The sequence below is a fragment of the Pipistrellus hanaki genome (assembly GCF_964339955.1).
Source record: "Pipistrellus hanaki genome assembly, chromosome: X".
NCBI lineage: Eukaryota > Metazoa > Chordata > Mammalia > Chiroptera > Vespertilionidae > Pipistrellus > Pipistrellus hanaki.
The window spans coordinates 39,309,341-39,323,274 of NC_140524.1; the positions used below are offsets into that span (position 1 = coordinate 39,309,341).

Consider the following 13,934-nt stretch of genomic DNA (forward strand, 5'->3'; position numbering starts at 1 on the left):
CAAGGTGATGAATAGTAAGAACTTACAGCCAAAGATAATCTATCCAGCAAAGCTATCACTCAGAATCGAAGGTCAGATAAAGAGCTTCACAAATAAAAAAAAGCTAAAGGAGTTCATCACCACCAAACCAGAATTATATGAATTGCTGAAAGCGGTTCTTTCAGAAGAGAAAGTAAATAAAGATAAAAATTATGAACAACAAATACGTAACTATCAACAAGTGAATCTAAAAACCAAGGAAATTAAAAAAAAATCTGATGAACAATATTAACTGTTGAATATAATAGAATCAGAGGTATGGAAGGGGAGTGAAGTGACCATTCTTGGGGAAAAGGGGAGAGGGGGATGTCGAAAGAGACTGAACATAAATTGTGCACCTATGGATGAGGACAATGGGGGTGAGCGGGGAGGAGGCAGAGGGTGGGGTGGGAACCTGGTGGAGGAGAGCAATGGCGGGGAGGCGGGAAAGGGAACATTTGTAATAATATGAACAATAAAAATTTATTTAAAAAAATCCAATTTTGACTAATTTAGGCTCTACTGCACTATTTAAAAACAAATGTTCAGATACCACTTATTTTGTTTTTCAGGAAAGACTCTGTTTGCCTCATCATATTTTGGAAGAAAGAGGTCTTGTGAAAGTTGGTGTCACAGTTCAGGCTCTTCTTGAATTACCTACAACCAAGGCATCTCAGCTTTCTATGGCTTAATATAACACCTAAAAATCATAAGTGTATAGTTTCATTTATTTGAAGTTATTTCAAATATCTCAAGTTCATGAAGTTTTAATCTAATTAAAGTAATTTTATTAGATCCAGCCATTTAAAAATTGTGTTAAATTAAAAATCAAATTGATGCTAAATTTAAAATATGATTTCAATTTAATAATTGCATTAGGTTTACTTTGTAGCATACATACCAGTTAACATCTGGATAAGGTAATCTTTTTTTTTCTTTTTTTTTTCTTTTTTTACCGATTTAAGTAATTCTACATTTGAGTTATTTAATATACTTCTAATTCTAGTTCATATACAATTTCTTTAATGTTTGGTCTTAGTTTTCTAGAAAAAAAGGAGTAGAGAATACAGAATTACAACTTTATATTAAATTCTTTTAGTATTATAGGTTGTTGCCAAAATATTTTCAGTTGTACTGTAGATTGTTTACATGTGAAGTGCCTGTGTAATTGATGACTCTTTTATAGTCTTAAACATTTTTGCAATTTCTTTTTATGTATTAATGGAATCAGTGAAACTTTAAAATATTTTAGTAGATTTTGTAGTGCCAGTAATATGTGAGGATTTAAATGTGCCTCACATTGTGATATTTGTGATTTTTTAATTTAGTCCATTACAATTTTCCTTAAATTGGTTATTTCATGTTGTCAAAAAGCAATATTAATGTGCTTAATTTATGCTATTTAATTTTGCAAAACATAATCATCTTTTAAAATGTATTGTTTGAAGAGTATTTTATTTCTGTATTGAAAATGTTACACAAAGCAGTAAGCTTTTTGAGAACTAGCAAAGTACTAATTATCAAGTACATTTTTATAAAACTGCCAAAGTTTGGGTTTATATCTTGACTTTCAGGAATATTACATCAGTGTGCTGCTTTTACTTATATTCAGATTCAGAGAGCAACAATTGAGGAATATGTTTTTATTCAAAATCTGGCCATATGTGGATCCTCTAAATGTTATGATCCTCAACTAACATGATGTTGAATTAAACACAGACCATTCCATGAATATTTTCATAAGTATACTGTTACATAAAATCTTTGTTTAATTTTGAGTTGGATAAATTTACATTGGTAGTAGTGCAAGAATTTAAAAAAAAAATTACTGTGATGAATAACTTTCTTATAGAAGAACCTTAGTATTACTTTTGTAGTAGTCAAGCAAGTATCATATCTTAAATATGTGATTATTTGCACTCGTTACCTCCTAAAATGTATGCAACTTATTAAAAATGTTAGCCTGTGTGTTTCAAAGGGTATACAGAAAAGACAAAAACTATTGTGCCAAATGGTTTAATAAGGGCTGATTTAGAAACAACTCTTAATATTTTGAATCAGTTGGCATGAAGCCATATAATTAAAATTTATCTTTAGAATATAGTTGTGTGTGTTTTTTTTTTACATTCCCCAAGTGTCAAATTGAAGCTTTTAAAGAATTTAAGGTTCTTATAACTATATGGTTTAAAATTAAATTAGTTATTAATTTAAATATTTCAGTTGGATCTAAAAAAAAAAAACAAAAACAAATGAACAACTTTCATTGACATAATCTCCCTAGTGAAAACTTGGGTAATAAAGGTAAAAAAATGACAAATGAATGCTTCAGTTGTTAGTTTTTATTGTATAAATTTGATAATGCTACGGATAAAATGATCATTAAAAGCTAAAGCAATCATACTGCTTTCATAGTTGTGCTATAAGGTTCTTCTTATTAAGGAATCTAGATTTTGTTATATAAATATTTTTCTGTTTCATTGTCATTGAAATATTAGTGAAATTATAGGCCATAACCTCATTGCATTTCACTTACTTATCAATTAATTTTTGCTTTAAAGAGAAACTACCCTGAAACTCCACAGTAGCATTTTTTACTACAAAGCAAAATTCTACATAGAATGGGTCCATCTATGGACCCATTTCATGGAAGTTTATTTACTATAGTGCCAAAAGGCAGCACCACCTCTGAGGCAATTTCACATCCTAGTACCCAAGGACATTATATCAAGGCTCTGATGTATTTTTTTTAGTAACTTTTTAATAATTGCAAGTGTTATGGTTATTATATATTTACTTCATCAATTTTGAATTGAGAATGATTGTCATTATTTGAATTGGATATGTGATTTGAAGAGGGGTAAATAATCAAACTAAAATATTTTATTAGGCCCTAAAAATGCAGTACATAGATACTTCTCCTAAATTTTATTAGTGTATGACACAAGAAAGAAGTGATGTTGGATAAATTAGAATTGAAATGAAGAGTGAAAATGCATAACCATTTGTTTAATAGTTATCTTTACAGAATACTAGTTTATTGACTTTTCTAATGGGATTTTTGGAAGAATTCAGAAATGTTTGTATTGGCCACTGATCTATCATGATTGATTTTTCTGATGCATTTAAAAGTAAATGGAACCCTAAATGTATAATACCGATGCAAACTGTGGATAAATAAAGTTGAATGGAAAAATTAATCTGAGATTTGTTTTAACTCTCTCTCTCTACCTCTTCTCTCAACATAACAGCATCCATTTTTGTAATTATTTGATAGCATGTGTATGTGTTCACTATATGGAAAAATAGACTTCAATATGATATTCAAAGTAATTTGTTTAAGAGTCTAGATTAGTTTATATCATGTTATTTTTAGTAGGTAACGTTTTATTTAGAAAGTAATATTTCTCTAGGATATCTTTTAAAAATAATATCACCTTTACTTAAGATAGAATCTTTATATAACAGAGTTTAAAATAGTTAAAAATAAAAGGCAGGATATGTCAAATTGTGGTTAATTGTATTGTAGATTTTAATGTGAGGTATATAATTAAATTACCCTTAAGTTATTTGATTAAAAACGTAATCTTCCATTTTCAACTTCTAATTTTTAAGAAATCTGCATATTAAAATGATTTTTTATTTATAGTTATCTTAAAAGTAGAAAGTTACTTGGGTAAATATTATGAAAGATTAAAGATAATATTGCCTCTGTTTTATAGTTTTACACTAAAGTCTCAGGTTTAAAGTATCCTATATAATCCTATCTAATAAAGAGATAATATGTAAATTGACCATCACTCCAACACACTAGATGGCTGCCCCCATGTGGTCAAAGATGGCCACCCCCATGTGGACACAAGATGGCCACCACAAGATGGCCTGAAGAGGAGGGCAGTTGGGAGGGACGAGGCCTGCAGAGGAAAGCATTTGGGAGGGACCAGGCCTGCAGTGGAGGACAGTTTGGGGGGGGGGGGCATGCCTGCAGGGGAGGGTAGTGGGAGTGGCCATGCCAGCAGGGAAGGGCAGTTGGGAGTGACCAGGTCAGCAGGGGAGGTCTCTGCCATCCCTCATTCAGACTCCTCTTCTCTTAGAGAATCTCAAAGTCCTAAAGGCTCCAAGGTCCAGAGAGAGTGCCTTTCCTTTGCTCTTTGACTTTAAGCTGCCAGTCCAAAACAGCCAGAGTTGCAGTAGCAGTGGCTTAGGTATTAGGCCCCTTGTCTTCCCGCCAGTCCCCTTTGTGGCAGAGCAGTGACCAGGCCTCTCCCAAGCGAGTGCACTGGAAGGGGATCTCAGCCCCTTCTCTTCCAGCAGCAACAGGTACTGAACCCTTTCAGTACATTTTCAAACGGAGCTTTCACTAGCTCTATCTGCTGCTTTTACAGATCCCAGGCTCACTGCTCTATTCCTAGGGCTGCCAGAAGGCCAGTAGCAGTCACTGGCTTCAGGTTTAACTGCTGTAGCCAGCAAGCCAAAGGCCTAAGTCTTGTATTGCTTGTTGTAAAACACTCATTACTCACTGGGCAGTAGTGGGTAGCTCTAGTGTCTGCTGTCCCCCACTTTTCTAGCTGCTGCGTCCTTCAGGGCCACTATAAGCAGCTCAGGCATCCAGCCCCCCTTACTCCCTTCTTTCACCTGGCTCTCAGGGGGCTGAGTCTGCCTAGCACCCAGTTTTAAATCACCAGGGCGCCTGCGGACTTTAGCTCCATATTTTCTCCGCTTGGCTCCTGGGAGCCTAGTTGTGTGTGTGTGTGTTTTTAGAAACCTCAATCCTTTAATGATTATTAAAAGTGAACAGTTAACATTTTTAGATTAATTTTTATGAATAACTTTAAAATGTACTTTTTCAAGAAAATATAATTAGACCTTCAGTGATAAAACCAAGAGTAGGTAAAAACATTTCTTTTTGAGAGACATAGATTTTTAAAACTTAAACTAGTCAGCCTTAAAGATATTATATCTTAAAGTTCCTTTGCTGAATATTCCACCACTGCCAAAGATGTAATAAAATGGGGCAGAGGAAGATCCACTGTGTTTTGCAAACAAACCTTGAGTCCAGGATAGTTCAGGTAAGTAAGAAACCAAGGTTGCCAGCAGAGCAGGTTGTAACTTCTCTTCCTGCTCTCCCCAGCGACGCCTCTCTTCCTCCACCCCTCCTTTTCTGCATTAACCATTTACTCTGTCCTTAGCAGAGGAAATAAATCAAGAGGTCTGAGATCCTGTATAACCAGGCTTTTTACATTTAAGGATACTTTTTTTTTTCTGTAACCACTGTTTTCCCTCATAGATTTTTACTCTAAGCCCCTAGACTCCTAGAGGATCTTAAGTCCTCCTCCTTATTATTCTTGATTTCTCAGACCACCCAAAGGAGATAAGAAAGTCATAAGTAAAAGTATTTGCTCTTTGAAAGGTCACAAATTTATACCTTCAAATTAACCCTAGGTCTTTAAAATTTCAATTTAATACAGCAAATTCACAAAATAGAGAAAACTGAAATCCTTACTTATATAAACATAGACAGAAATGTTTATTAGCTAAGTGGGCTGATTCCCTCTCTGAGTGAGAGCAAAGGACTCTGAGAAAAAGGCATCTCAGCAGCTGCCAAAGACATTTGCATTCAATCATAGCAGGTCCACCCTAGCTTTAAACAAATTAATAGAAAGAGATAACAAATACTCTCTTGTGTATACCTAGACAGCACAAAGTAGCTTTCACTTCACACAAACTCACACTTACATTTATACACAAGACAGTTTGAGTTTTTTACTTCTGGGGAGGTGATCAAGCTCCCCCTTCCACAGAATAACAAAAGATAAGGACAACCAACTAAGGATCACCGGGCACCATCGTGCACCAGGAGCTGGTCTAGGAAGTATCGCTGTGTCCAGCCATCCAGAGACCCTAGATGGGCACCCACAGAACCAGAAATAAATGTCTTACTGGTAAGAACGATATCCAGGTGGCTCCAATCAGAGTCAATCAGGAAATTTAGCAGGCGGGGTCTCTGACCTCTATCAGTCCCAAAGCTGAGGAACATCTTTCAGAGATCTTCCCCTGGGTCAGAGTCCAGGGACCCCAGTGGGCTCTGGTCACTAGACCAGGCAAAGACTAGTTATCTCACGGGGGCCTCCAAATGTTGTGGAGTGAACGTGAGTGAACGACCACTGGAGTCCAGACCAAATTAAAATTTAGGGAGCCTTTAATAGTCGGCTGGCGACTCCTCTCTCTTCACGCAGGGAGTCCAGAGAGCAGCCCCAACCCTTTGTGCGGGACCACTTTTAAGCACATTAACCACATCCTGTTTTTGCAGAACAAGTAACCCAAGACAAAACAGTTTTTCCTAAGCAACATCACGATCATGCCATTGACAACCATATTATTTACAGGGTCATTCTGTTCTTCAGAAAGCTGACAGTAATCTATCAAGAAGGCCTACACGCTGGGAAGGGGCCATAAGACCGTACCTGAAGGCCTGGCCTGGTGTCAGCACTGACAACTCTATCTGGGGCATAGTCCACAGACTCTCTGGAATGGGAAAAATTCCCACTCTCCAACAATTTCCATAAACAGTTACCACAGACAGAAGAACATGAAGCAGACTGACCCATCTAATGATAGAGACAATTAGACCCAATAACACAGAATAGCAAAAGACAATGACAACCAACTGAGGATCATTGAATAAAAATTTCAATTCATCATGAAGTTATAAGCCCAAACTTGTGCTTATCTAATATCGTAGCCTTAATATAATTAAAGCAGAATCTATAGATAGTAAATAAAAAATAAATTAATCATTTATATTATAACATTAATCTTAGTGTTTTTTATTCATAAAAAATGAGTAAATCACAGAAACTGACTCCCAGGCCTCGATAACGGTCCACCCTCTCAGTTCCTGGCATGGGGAGGTCTCTGATCTGAGGATGGCTATCCCTAGATATGAGCCAATGGCTGAGATTAGTGTTGGTACCTATAGGACGGTGTACAAGGCCCTTGATCCCCACAGTGGCTGCTTTGTGGCCCTCAAGAGCATGAGTGTTCCCAGTGAAGGAGGTGCTGGAGGGGGCCTTCCCATCAACAGTTTGTTAGGTGGCCTTACTGAGGCGGCTGGAGGCTATGAACATCCCAGTGTTGTTCGGCTGATGGATGTCTGTGCCATCGCCCGAACTGACTGGGAGACCAATGTGACCCTGGTGTTTGAGCATGTGGACCAAGACCTAAGGACGTATCTGGACAAGGCACCCCCACTAGGCTTGCCAGTGGAGACCATCAAGGATCTGATGCGCCAGTTTTTAAGAGGCCTGGGTTTTCTTCATGCCAATTGCATTGTTCACCGAGACCTGAAGACAGAGAATATTCTGGTGACAAGTGATGGGACAATCAGGCTGGCTGACTTTGGCCTGGCCAGGATCTATAGTTACCAGCTGGCACTTACACTGTGGTTGTTACATTCTGGTACCGTGCTCAGGAAGTTCTGCAGTCCACATGCGCAACACCTGTGGACTTGTGGAGTATTGGCTGCATAGATGTTTCCTCAAAAGCCTCTTTTCTGCGGACACTGAAGTTGACCAATTGGGCAAAATCTTTGACCTGATGGGGCTGCCTCCAGAGGAAGATTGGCCCTGAAATGTGTCTCTACGCTTAGGAACCTTCCCCCACAGAGGGCTCTGCTCAGTGCAGTTGGTGATACCAGAGATGGAGGAGTCTGGAGTACAGCTGCTGCTGGAGATGCTGACTTTTAACCCACACAAGCGAATCTCTGTCTTCTGAGCCCTTCAGCACTCTTATCTACAAAAGGAAGAAGGTAACCCAGAGTGAGCAATGGGATAGCTGCAACAGAACCAAGAGAACGGAAGCTGTCATTTACCTTCCTTTGAACACTTGAGTGCAGAGCCTCCCACCGAGAAGGTGCTCTGTGTCTTTTTATCTGAGGCTGTGGAAATGCTTCCTTCAACGTTTTGCAGAAAATATCTTGCTGGCTGCCTTAATGACATTCCCCTTCCTCCCCCTTCTTTGGGGATCATCCTTCTCGTGCCCTCTTATTTCCTGACACCAAGGAGTATGTCCCTTGTTCTCCCCTTCCTTACCTTGAATTGGGATCCTTTTTATAAAGGGAAAAAACAAAATGAAGAAATATGGTCTTTAAAATAAAATAAAATAAAATAAAATAAAAAGAAAAGAAAAGAAAAGAAAAGAAAAAATGAATTCTGGCTTTTCTGTAGGTAATTCTGATTTTAGAGAGAAGGAGGAGGAAGAAGAGGAAGAGAAGGAAGGGAGGAGAAGGAGAAGAAGAGAGAGAAACATTAATGTATGAGAGAAATTATGACCAGAAATGATAATTTGCCTACCATGGATTGAACCCACAACCTTGGTATGTGCCCCTGACCTGTAATCAGATGACTAGGCCAGCAGGGGAGGACAGTAGAGGCAACCAGGCTGGCAAGGGAGTACAGTTAGGGGTGACTGGGCCTGCAGGGGCGGACAGTTAGGGCCGCCTAGTCTAGCAGGGGTGGGCAATTGGGGAAGACCAGGCCATCAGAGGAGGGTAGTTAGGGGCGACCAGACTTGCAAGGGAGGGCAGTTAGGGATGACTGGGCCTTTAGGGGAGGGCAGTTGAGAGAGACAAGGCCTTCAGGGGAGGGCAGTTAGGGGTGACCAGGACAGTAGGGGATGGAAGTTGGGAGGGACAAGGCCTGCAGGGAAGGGCAGTTAGGGGTGACTAGGCCAGCAGGGATGGGCAGCTGGGGACAACAAGGCCTACAGGGGAGTTTAGTTAGGGTGACCAGGGCAGCAGGGGAGGGCAGTTAGTTGCCATAGTGCTGGCAGGAGAGCAGTTAGACCTTGATTAGGCTGACAGGGGAGTGGTTAGGTGGTGATCAGGCTGGCAGGCAGAAGTGGCTAGGGGCTATCAGGCAGGCAGGCAGGAAGGCAGGAAGGTTGGGAGCCAGCAGTTCTTGATTTTGAGAGGAATGTTTGCCTGTTTAGGCTTGGGGATCAACCCTAAAAGGGCAGGCGGATATCCCTTGAGTGGTCCCAGATTGGAGAGGGTTCAGGCTGGGCTGTGGGAAATCCTCCCCCCACCCCATGCACGAATTTAGTGCACCCAGCCTCTAGTATGTATCTATATCTATCTATCTATCTATCTATCTATCTATCTATCTATCTATCTATATCTATATCTATATCTATATCTATATCTATATCTATATCTATATCTATCTATATCTATCTCCTTCTAAAAACTCCACATAAAAGCATGGAAAAAGAATGTATTTTCAGAACACTGGGAATTAAACAAAGATGAACAGCATTTATTTAAGAGAAATGGCTCCATTTCAGTGTGAACAGCGAGCTGTTTGGTGTTTCAGTTGCCCTGTCCCATTCTGCCCTGGACTCTTGGTTACAGCCTTGGATACCAAGATCCTGCAATCCTTTTGAGCTTTAGCAATCACGATGAGATTAGCAGGATGATGAGATTAGCAGGGCAATGAGGTAAGTACACCAAGAGGTTAGCACATGTTATATGATTCTCTTTATGGAATTCTAGAAAATTCAAACTAATTTATAGTGACAGAAAAATCAGTGATCACCTGAAAAGCAGTGGGAGGTGAGGAAGACGCAGGAGAAAGGTAATAAAAAAGAAGCACCAGTTCGGCCAATGTTGCTCAGTGTGGTTGAGCATCCATTTATGAACCAGAAAGTAATGTTTTGATTCCTGGTCAGGGCACATGTCTGGGTTGCAGGCTCACTCCCCAGTAGGGAGTGTGCAGGAGGCAGCCAATCAATGATTTTTTCTCATCTTTGATGTTTCTGTCTCTCTCTTCGTCTCTGAAATCAATAAAAAATATATATTTTTTCAAAAGCACGAGGAAACTTTGTGGGGTGATGTGTTCATTATGTTAGTAGTGTTCATGCTTTCAGAGGTTTGTATATATGTCAACACTTATCAGTCTGTATACTTTAAGTATGTGCATTTATTATGTTAATTATACCTCAATAAAACTGTTTTAAACATAGTAGTTTAAGACCTCTATCTAGAAACTTTAATAATATAAATGCATATTCCTAGACATTAACCCTCAGTATTCTAGGGTAGGACCCAGAAATCTTCATTTGCAACAAGCCCTTCAAATCATTCTAATGCAGGTTGTCCTTAAACCAACCTCTGTGGAACACTTGTCTTTGGGAGGAAGGGTTTCTGGAACAATCGTGTGACTAGAAAACAGTAACTTTTCCTACTAGAGGTGTTACAGCTTTATATTTTATGCCTCTAGTACTCATACTCAGTTACCATAAAATATATTTAGTATAGTATTAATAGTTTAAAGGCAAATGTAAGTCGTAGTTTCCCCCTTCTTATCTATACTAATAAAAGGGTAATATGCTAATTAGACCAGGAGACCAGACATCTTCCTACCGTCTGACTTCCTTTTAGACAAAGCCACAGTGGAGGAGGGTGGGACAGAGGTGGTTAGGGGCAATCAGACCAGCAGGGGAGGGCAGTTGGAGACCATGAGGCCAGCCAGGGAGTTATTAGTTAGTGATCAAGCCAGTAGGCAGGCAAGTAGTTAGGAGCCGGGGTCCCAATTGGAGAGAGTACAGGCTGGGCTGAGGGAGCCCCCCCGACATGCAGAAAATGCAGGAATTTCATGCACCAGGCCACTAATAACATAAAAAAGTAAGTACTAATAACTAGCATATAAGATGCATGGAAATGAGGTTGGGATAGGGAGGCTAGGATAGGTTATGAAAAACCATGAACTCCATGCTAAAGAATTTAGTCTTAATTCTGTAAGTAAATGAATGCTATTGAAGGTTTCTAAGCAAAGGGATGTTAAGTTTGGGCTTTTAAGGAAATGTATGGATGGAGGTGGATAATGGGCAAGAAGTCTAAGAGACAGGTTTTTGTGAGAGACCATGAGGACACAGACTAGGTCAGTGCCAGAGACTGATATGAGAAATTTTTTGGGGGGTGAAATCAACAGAACTGATGCTACTACCAATATAATGAAGGTAGTAAAAGAAGCAGATTTGGAAAAGGAAAAACAAGTTCTACACATATTGAATTTGAGTTATCTAGGGCATATAATTTCCCATTGTAATTTCAATTGATTTTTTTTCTTTTTTTGCATGAAGCCTTCTCTCCCTCCCCCCCCCCCCACCCCGCCCTCCATTTAGTCCTACTTTAATCACTGGATAAATATACTGGAGTGATATTTACAACACAAGTTCCATGTAGTCATTAAAGAGAAGAAAATATGTCCTTTGACTTAAAGATAACTAGGAATCCAATCAATTGTTCCTAGAGCTATAAATTGACAGAGAACAAAATAGGCAAGAACATATAATGTGACAACTGAAGAAACTTGGATTAAAACTCCAGGAAGACCTTTCTCAAAGGGTTACAGAACCTATACATTGAAATGCTTTATGAAATGACTTGAGCCATTTACCTTATCAGTCAAATCCAAAATATCAGTTCACAGCCTGTCCAGCATGGCTCCATGGTTGAGTGTCTACCTATGAACCAGGTGGTCATGGTTTGATTCCCGGTCAGGGCACATTGCCCGGGTTTTGTGTTTGATCCCCAGTGTGGGGCATGCAGGAGGCAGCTGAACAACAATTCTCTCTCATCATTAATGTTTCTATCTCCCTCTCCCTTCCTCTCTGAAATCAATAAAACTATATTTTTTAAAAATCAATTCACAGATTAAGTTAAATTTTTAGAGATTTACAAGAGTTAATTGGATAAAATGTTTGTTTTGTCTTAGAAGCCAAAGATTTATTATACTGGTCCCAACAAAGACAAATGAAGTATTTCTTGTTGAATTTTTTTGTTTTCCTGTCAAAGTTGTTTTTATTTTTATATCCAATTCCACTGAACACTATTATTTAAAAAGATGCTAGAAATGAATTCCCTAGGGGAGAAAAATAATGAACAAAGGGAGAAAATTAGCCAACAATAGGACATGGAGCTGCATGAATAGCTGGCTCCAGACTAATAAACAACATTCAAGAAGACTGGATTCTTAAGAACATTTATTTAATCATGGTCATGATCTCTGCCTTACAAGAATAATATAGTATTGCAGTATTTTAACAACAGTAGAGAAGATACTGGTTACAAGATGTCTGTTTTCATTAGAGTTTTTTAGATCATGACGTGTAAACAAAGATGTCTAAAATATTCCTAGGAAAGCAAGTTATTTCTAAACTATAAAAGTTTGACAATTTTGAAAGTACTTTTATATATATTCTGTTACAGTTTTTTTTTCTTTTTTTGTTGTTCTCACTACTACAGATGTTCCCATTTTACCCTATTTGCCTGCCTCCACCCAGCCCCCTCTCCCCTAAAAATATTTTTAAATGAAATGATAGATTTATGAAACTTTAAACAAATCCTCAATATTTCTAGGATGCTCAGGAATTTCAAGACATGGTATTCCCCCACCCCTTCTAATTCAAAGCAAGTTCCTTCTTTTGTAGAATCTAATGCCAATTTCTTCTTCCTTTAGTTTAGATTATATTGTCTAATAATCAGAATTTATAATCCAATATTCCCAGATGCATTTTGTTTTAAAGTTACTCTCTGGACTGCCTTCTAATAGTTTTCTAGTCTAAAGATTGTCTAATGTAATTTAAAAAATTTAAATTTTATTGCTTTTTTACAGAGAGGAAGGGAGAGGGATAGAGAGTTAGAAAGATCGATAAGAGAGAAACATCGATTAGCTGCCTCCTGCACACCTCCTTCTGAGGATGTTACCCCAACCAAAGTACATGCCCTTGACCGGAATCGAACCTGGGACCTTTCAGTTTGCAGGCCTACACTGTATCCACTGAGCCAAACCGGTTACAGCTGTCTAATATAATTTTGATCCTGAATGTTACTGAGGGTGAGAAACAGAGAAAGAGCCATTATACCTATTTGTGTATATTTTATATTTTCTTGCTTACAACTTTGCTTTTTACTCTTGTATATCTCCCCTATCTGTGCTGTGGATGAAAGGGGCCACATGCTAATGTGACAAGCTCAGGGGAGGCCTGCATGACAGTCTTGCAAACTCAGAGACCTAAAGTAACCACAAAGGATGATCTGAAACTAAACTTTAACTAAAAGCAGTTATGGTGGGCAATTACATCCTAGTCCGGTATCTTCACTGACAAGATCAACCTTTACCTTAACTGAGCCTATCTGTCTTTTGCATCTATGATAACATACCCTTTGAAATATCTAGGTAACTTGTAACTTCCCTCTTTTCTGGACCCAGTGGGGGCACAACCTAATGTGCCTGGGTGCAAGGACAGATACCACAAATTCCTTCATTATCACATTAATTGTTTCTGCACCCACCTAAATATGTGTCCATCATTTTACTTTTTATACAATCCCAGGGGTTTCCCACCACTTTGCTTTATTCCACCTCCTTAATCTATCACCAATGGATTTCATGTAACCCACCCATATTCCTTTCCTTTGGTTGCAATGTATTGAATATAAATACAGATGTAACCTGCCAATATCTGGAGCATTATTTCAATTCGTTGAGGTTCTGCATCCTGGCATATGTTGACAGTTTGGCTCAAATAAATTCACAAAAATTCTTTACAGGTTTCAATGAGGTTTTGTTTTGTTTGTTTTTTGTTTGTTTGTTTACATTAACAGTGCCCAAAAATTACATACTAATTCTTTATTTTCCAATCTGCTAGATTAACCCTTTCTGGATTAGTAATTAAAGAACAGAGATTAGGAAATTAAGTATAATATAGAATTAGGAATCTTCAGGAAAAGTAGAACGAAGAGGGAACCAAAAGATCTAAAGCTAGACATAATCAAATTTATGAAGTAGCGTTGGAGAGAAGATGATGGTCAAATAGGCAGATCTTTCTTGCACCTCCACCCAGGACCAGGCTGGAAA

General features: G+C 38.5%; 2 protein-coding genes and 1 long non-coding RNA gene across 5 annotated transcripts in view; 2 read left to right on the forward strand and 1 right to left on the reverse strand.

Moving 5' to 3' along the window:
- Positions 1–3,215, forward strand: part of LRCH2 (leucine rich repeats and calponin homology domain containing 2) — a 123,240-nt gene extending 120,025 nt beyond the window's left edge. For all 3 annotated transcript variants that reach the window (XM_084870283.1, XM_084870281.1, XM_084870284.1), the window contains one exon: positions 591–3,215. In XM_084870283.1, the coding sequence (XP_084726409.1) occupies positions 591–710 (120 nt within the window). In that variant the 3' untranslated portion in view covers positions 711–3,215. The remainder of the gene's footprint in view (positions 1–590) is intronic.
- LOC311615093 overlaps positions 1–13,934 on the reverse strand; it is a 629,078-nt gene that overhangs the window by 25,042 nt on the left and 590,102 nt on the right. The window lies entirely within an intron of this gene.
- On the forward strand, positions 6,934–8,021 carry CDK4 (cyclin dependent kinase 4). The gene is given in 8 exon segments (XM_084870296.1): positions 6,934–7,105; positions 7,107–7,132; positions 7,135–7,452; positions 7,455–7,542; positions 7,544–7,573; positions 7,575–7,641; positions 7,645–7,785; positions 7,789–8,021. Coding segments are annotated over 8 exon segments (882 nt in total). The 5' UTR covers positions 6,934–6,941; the 3' UTR covers positions 7,837–8,021.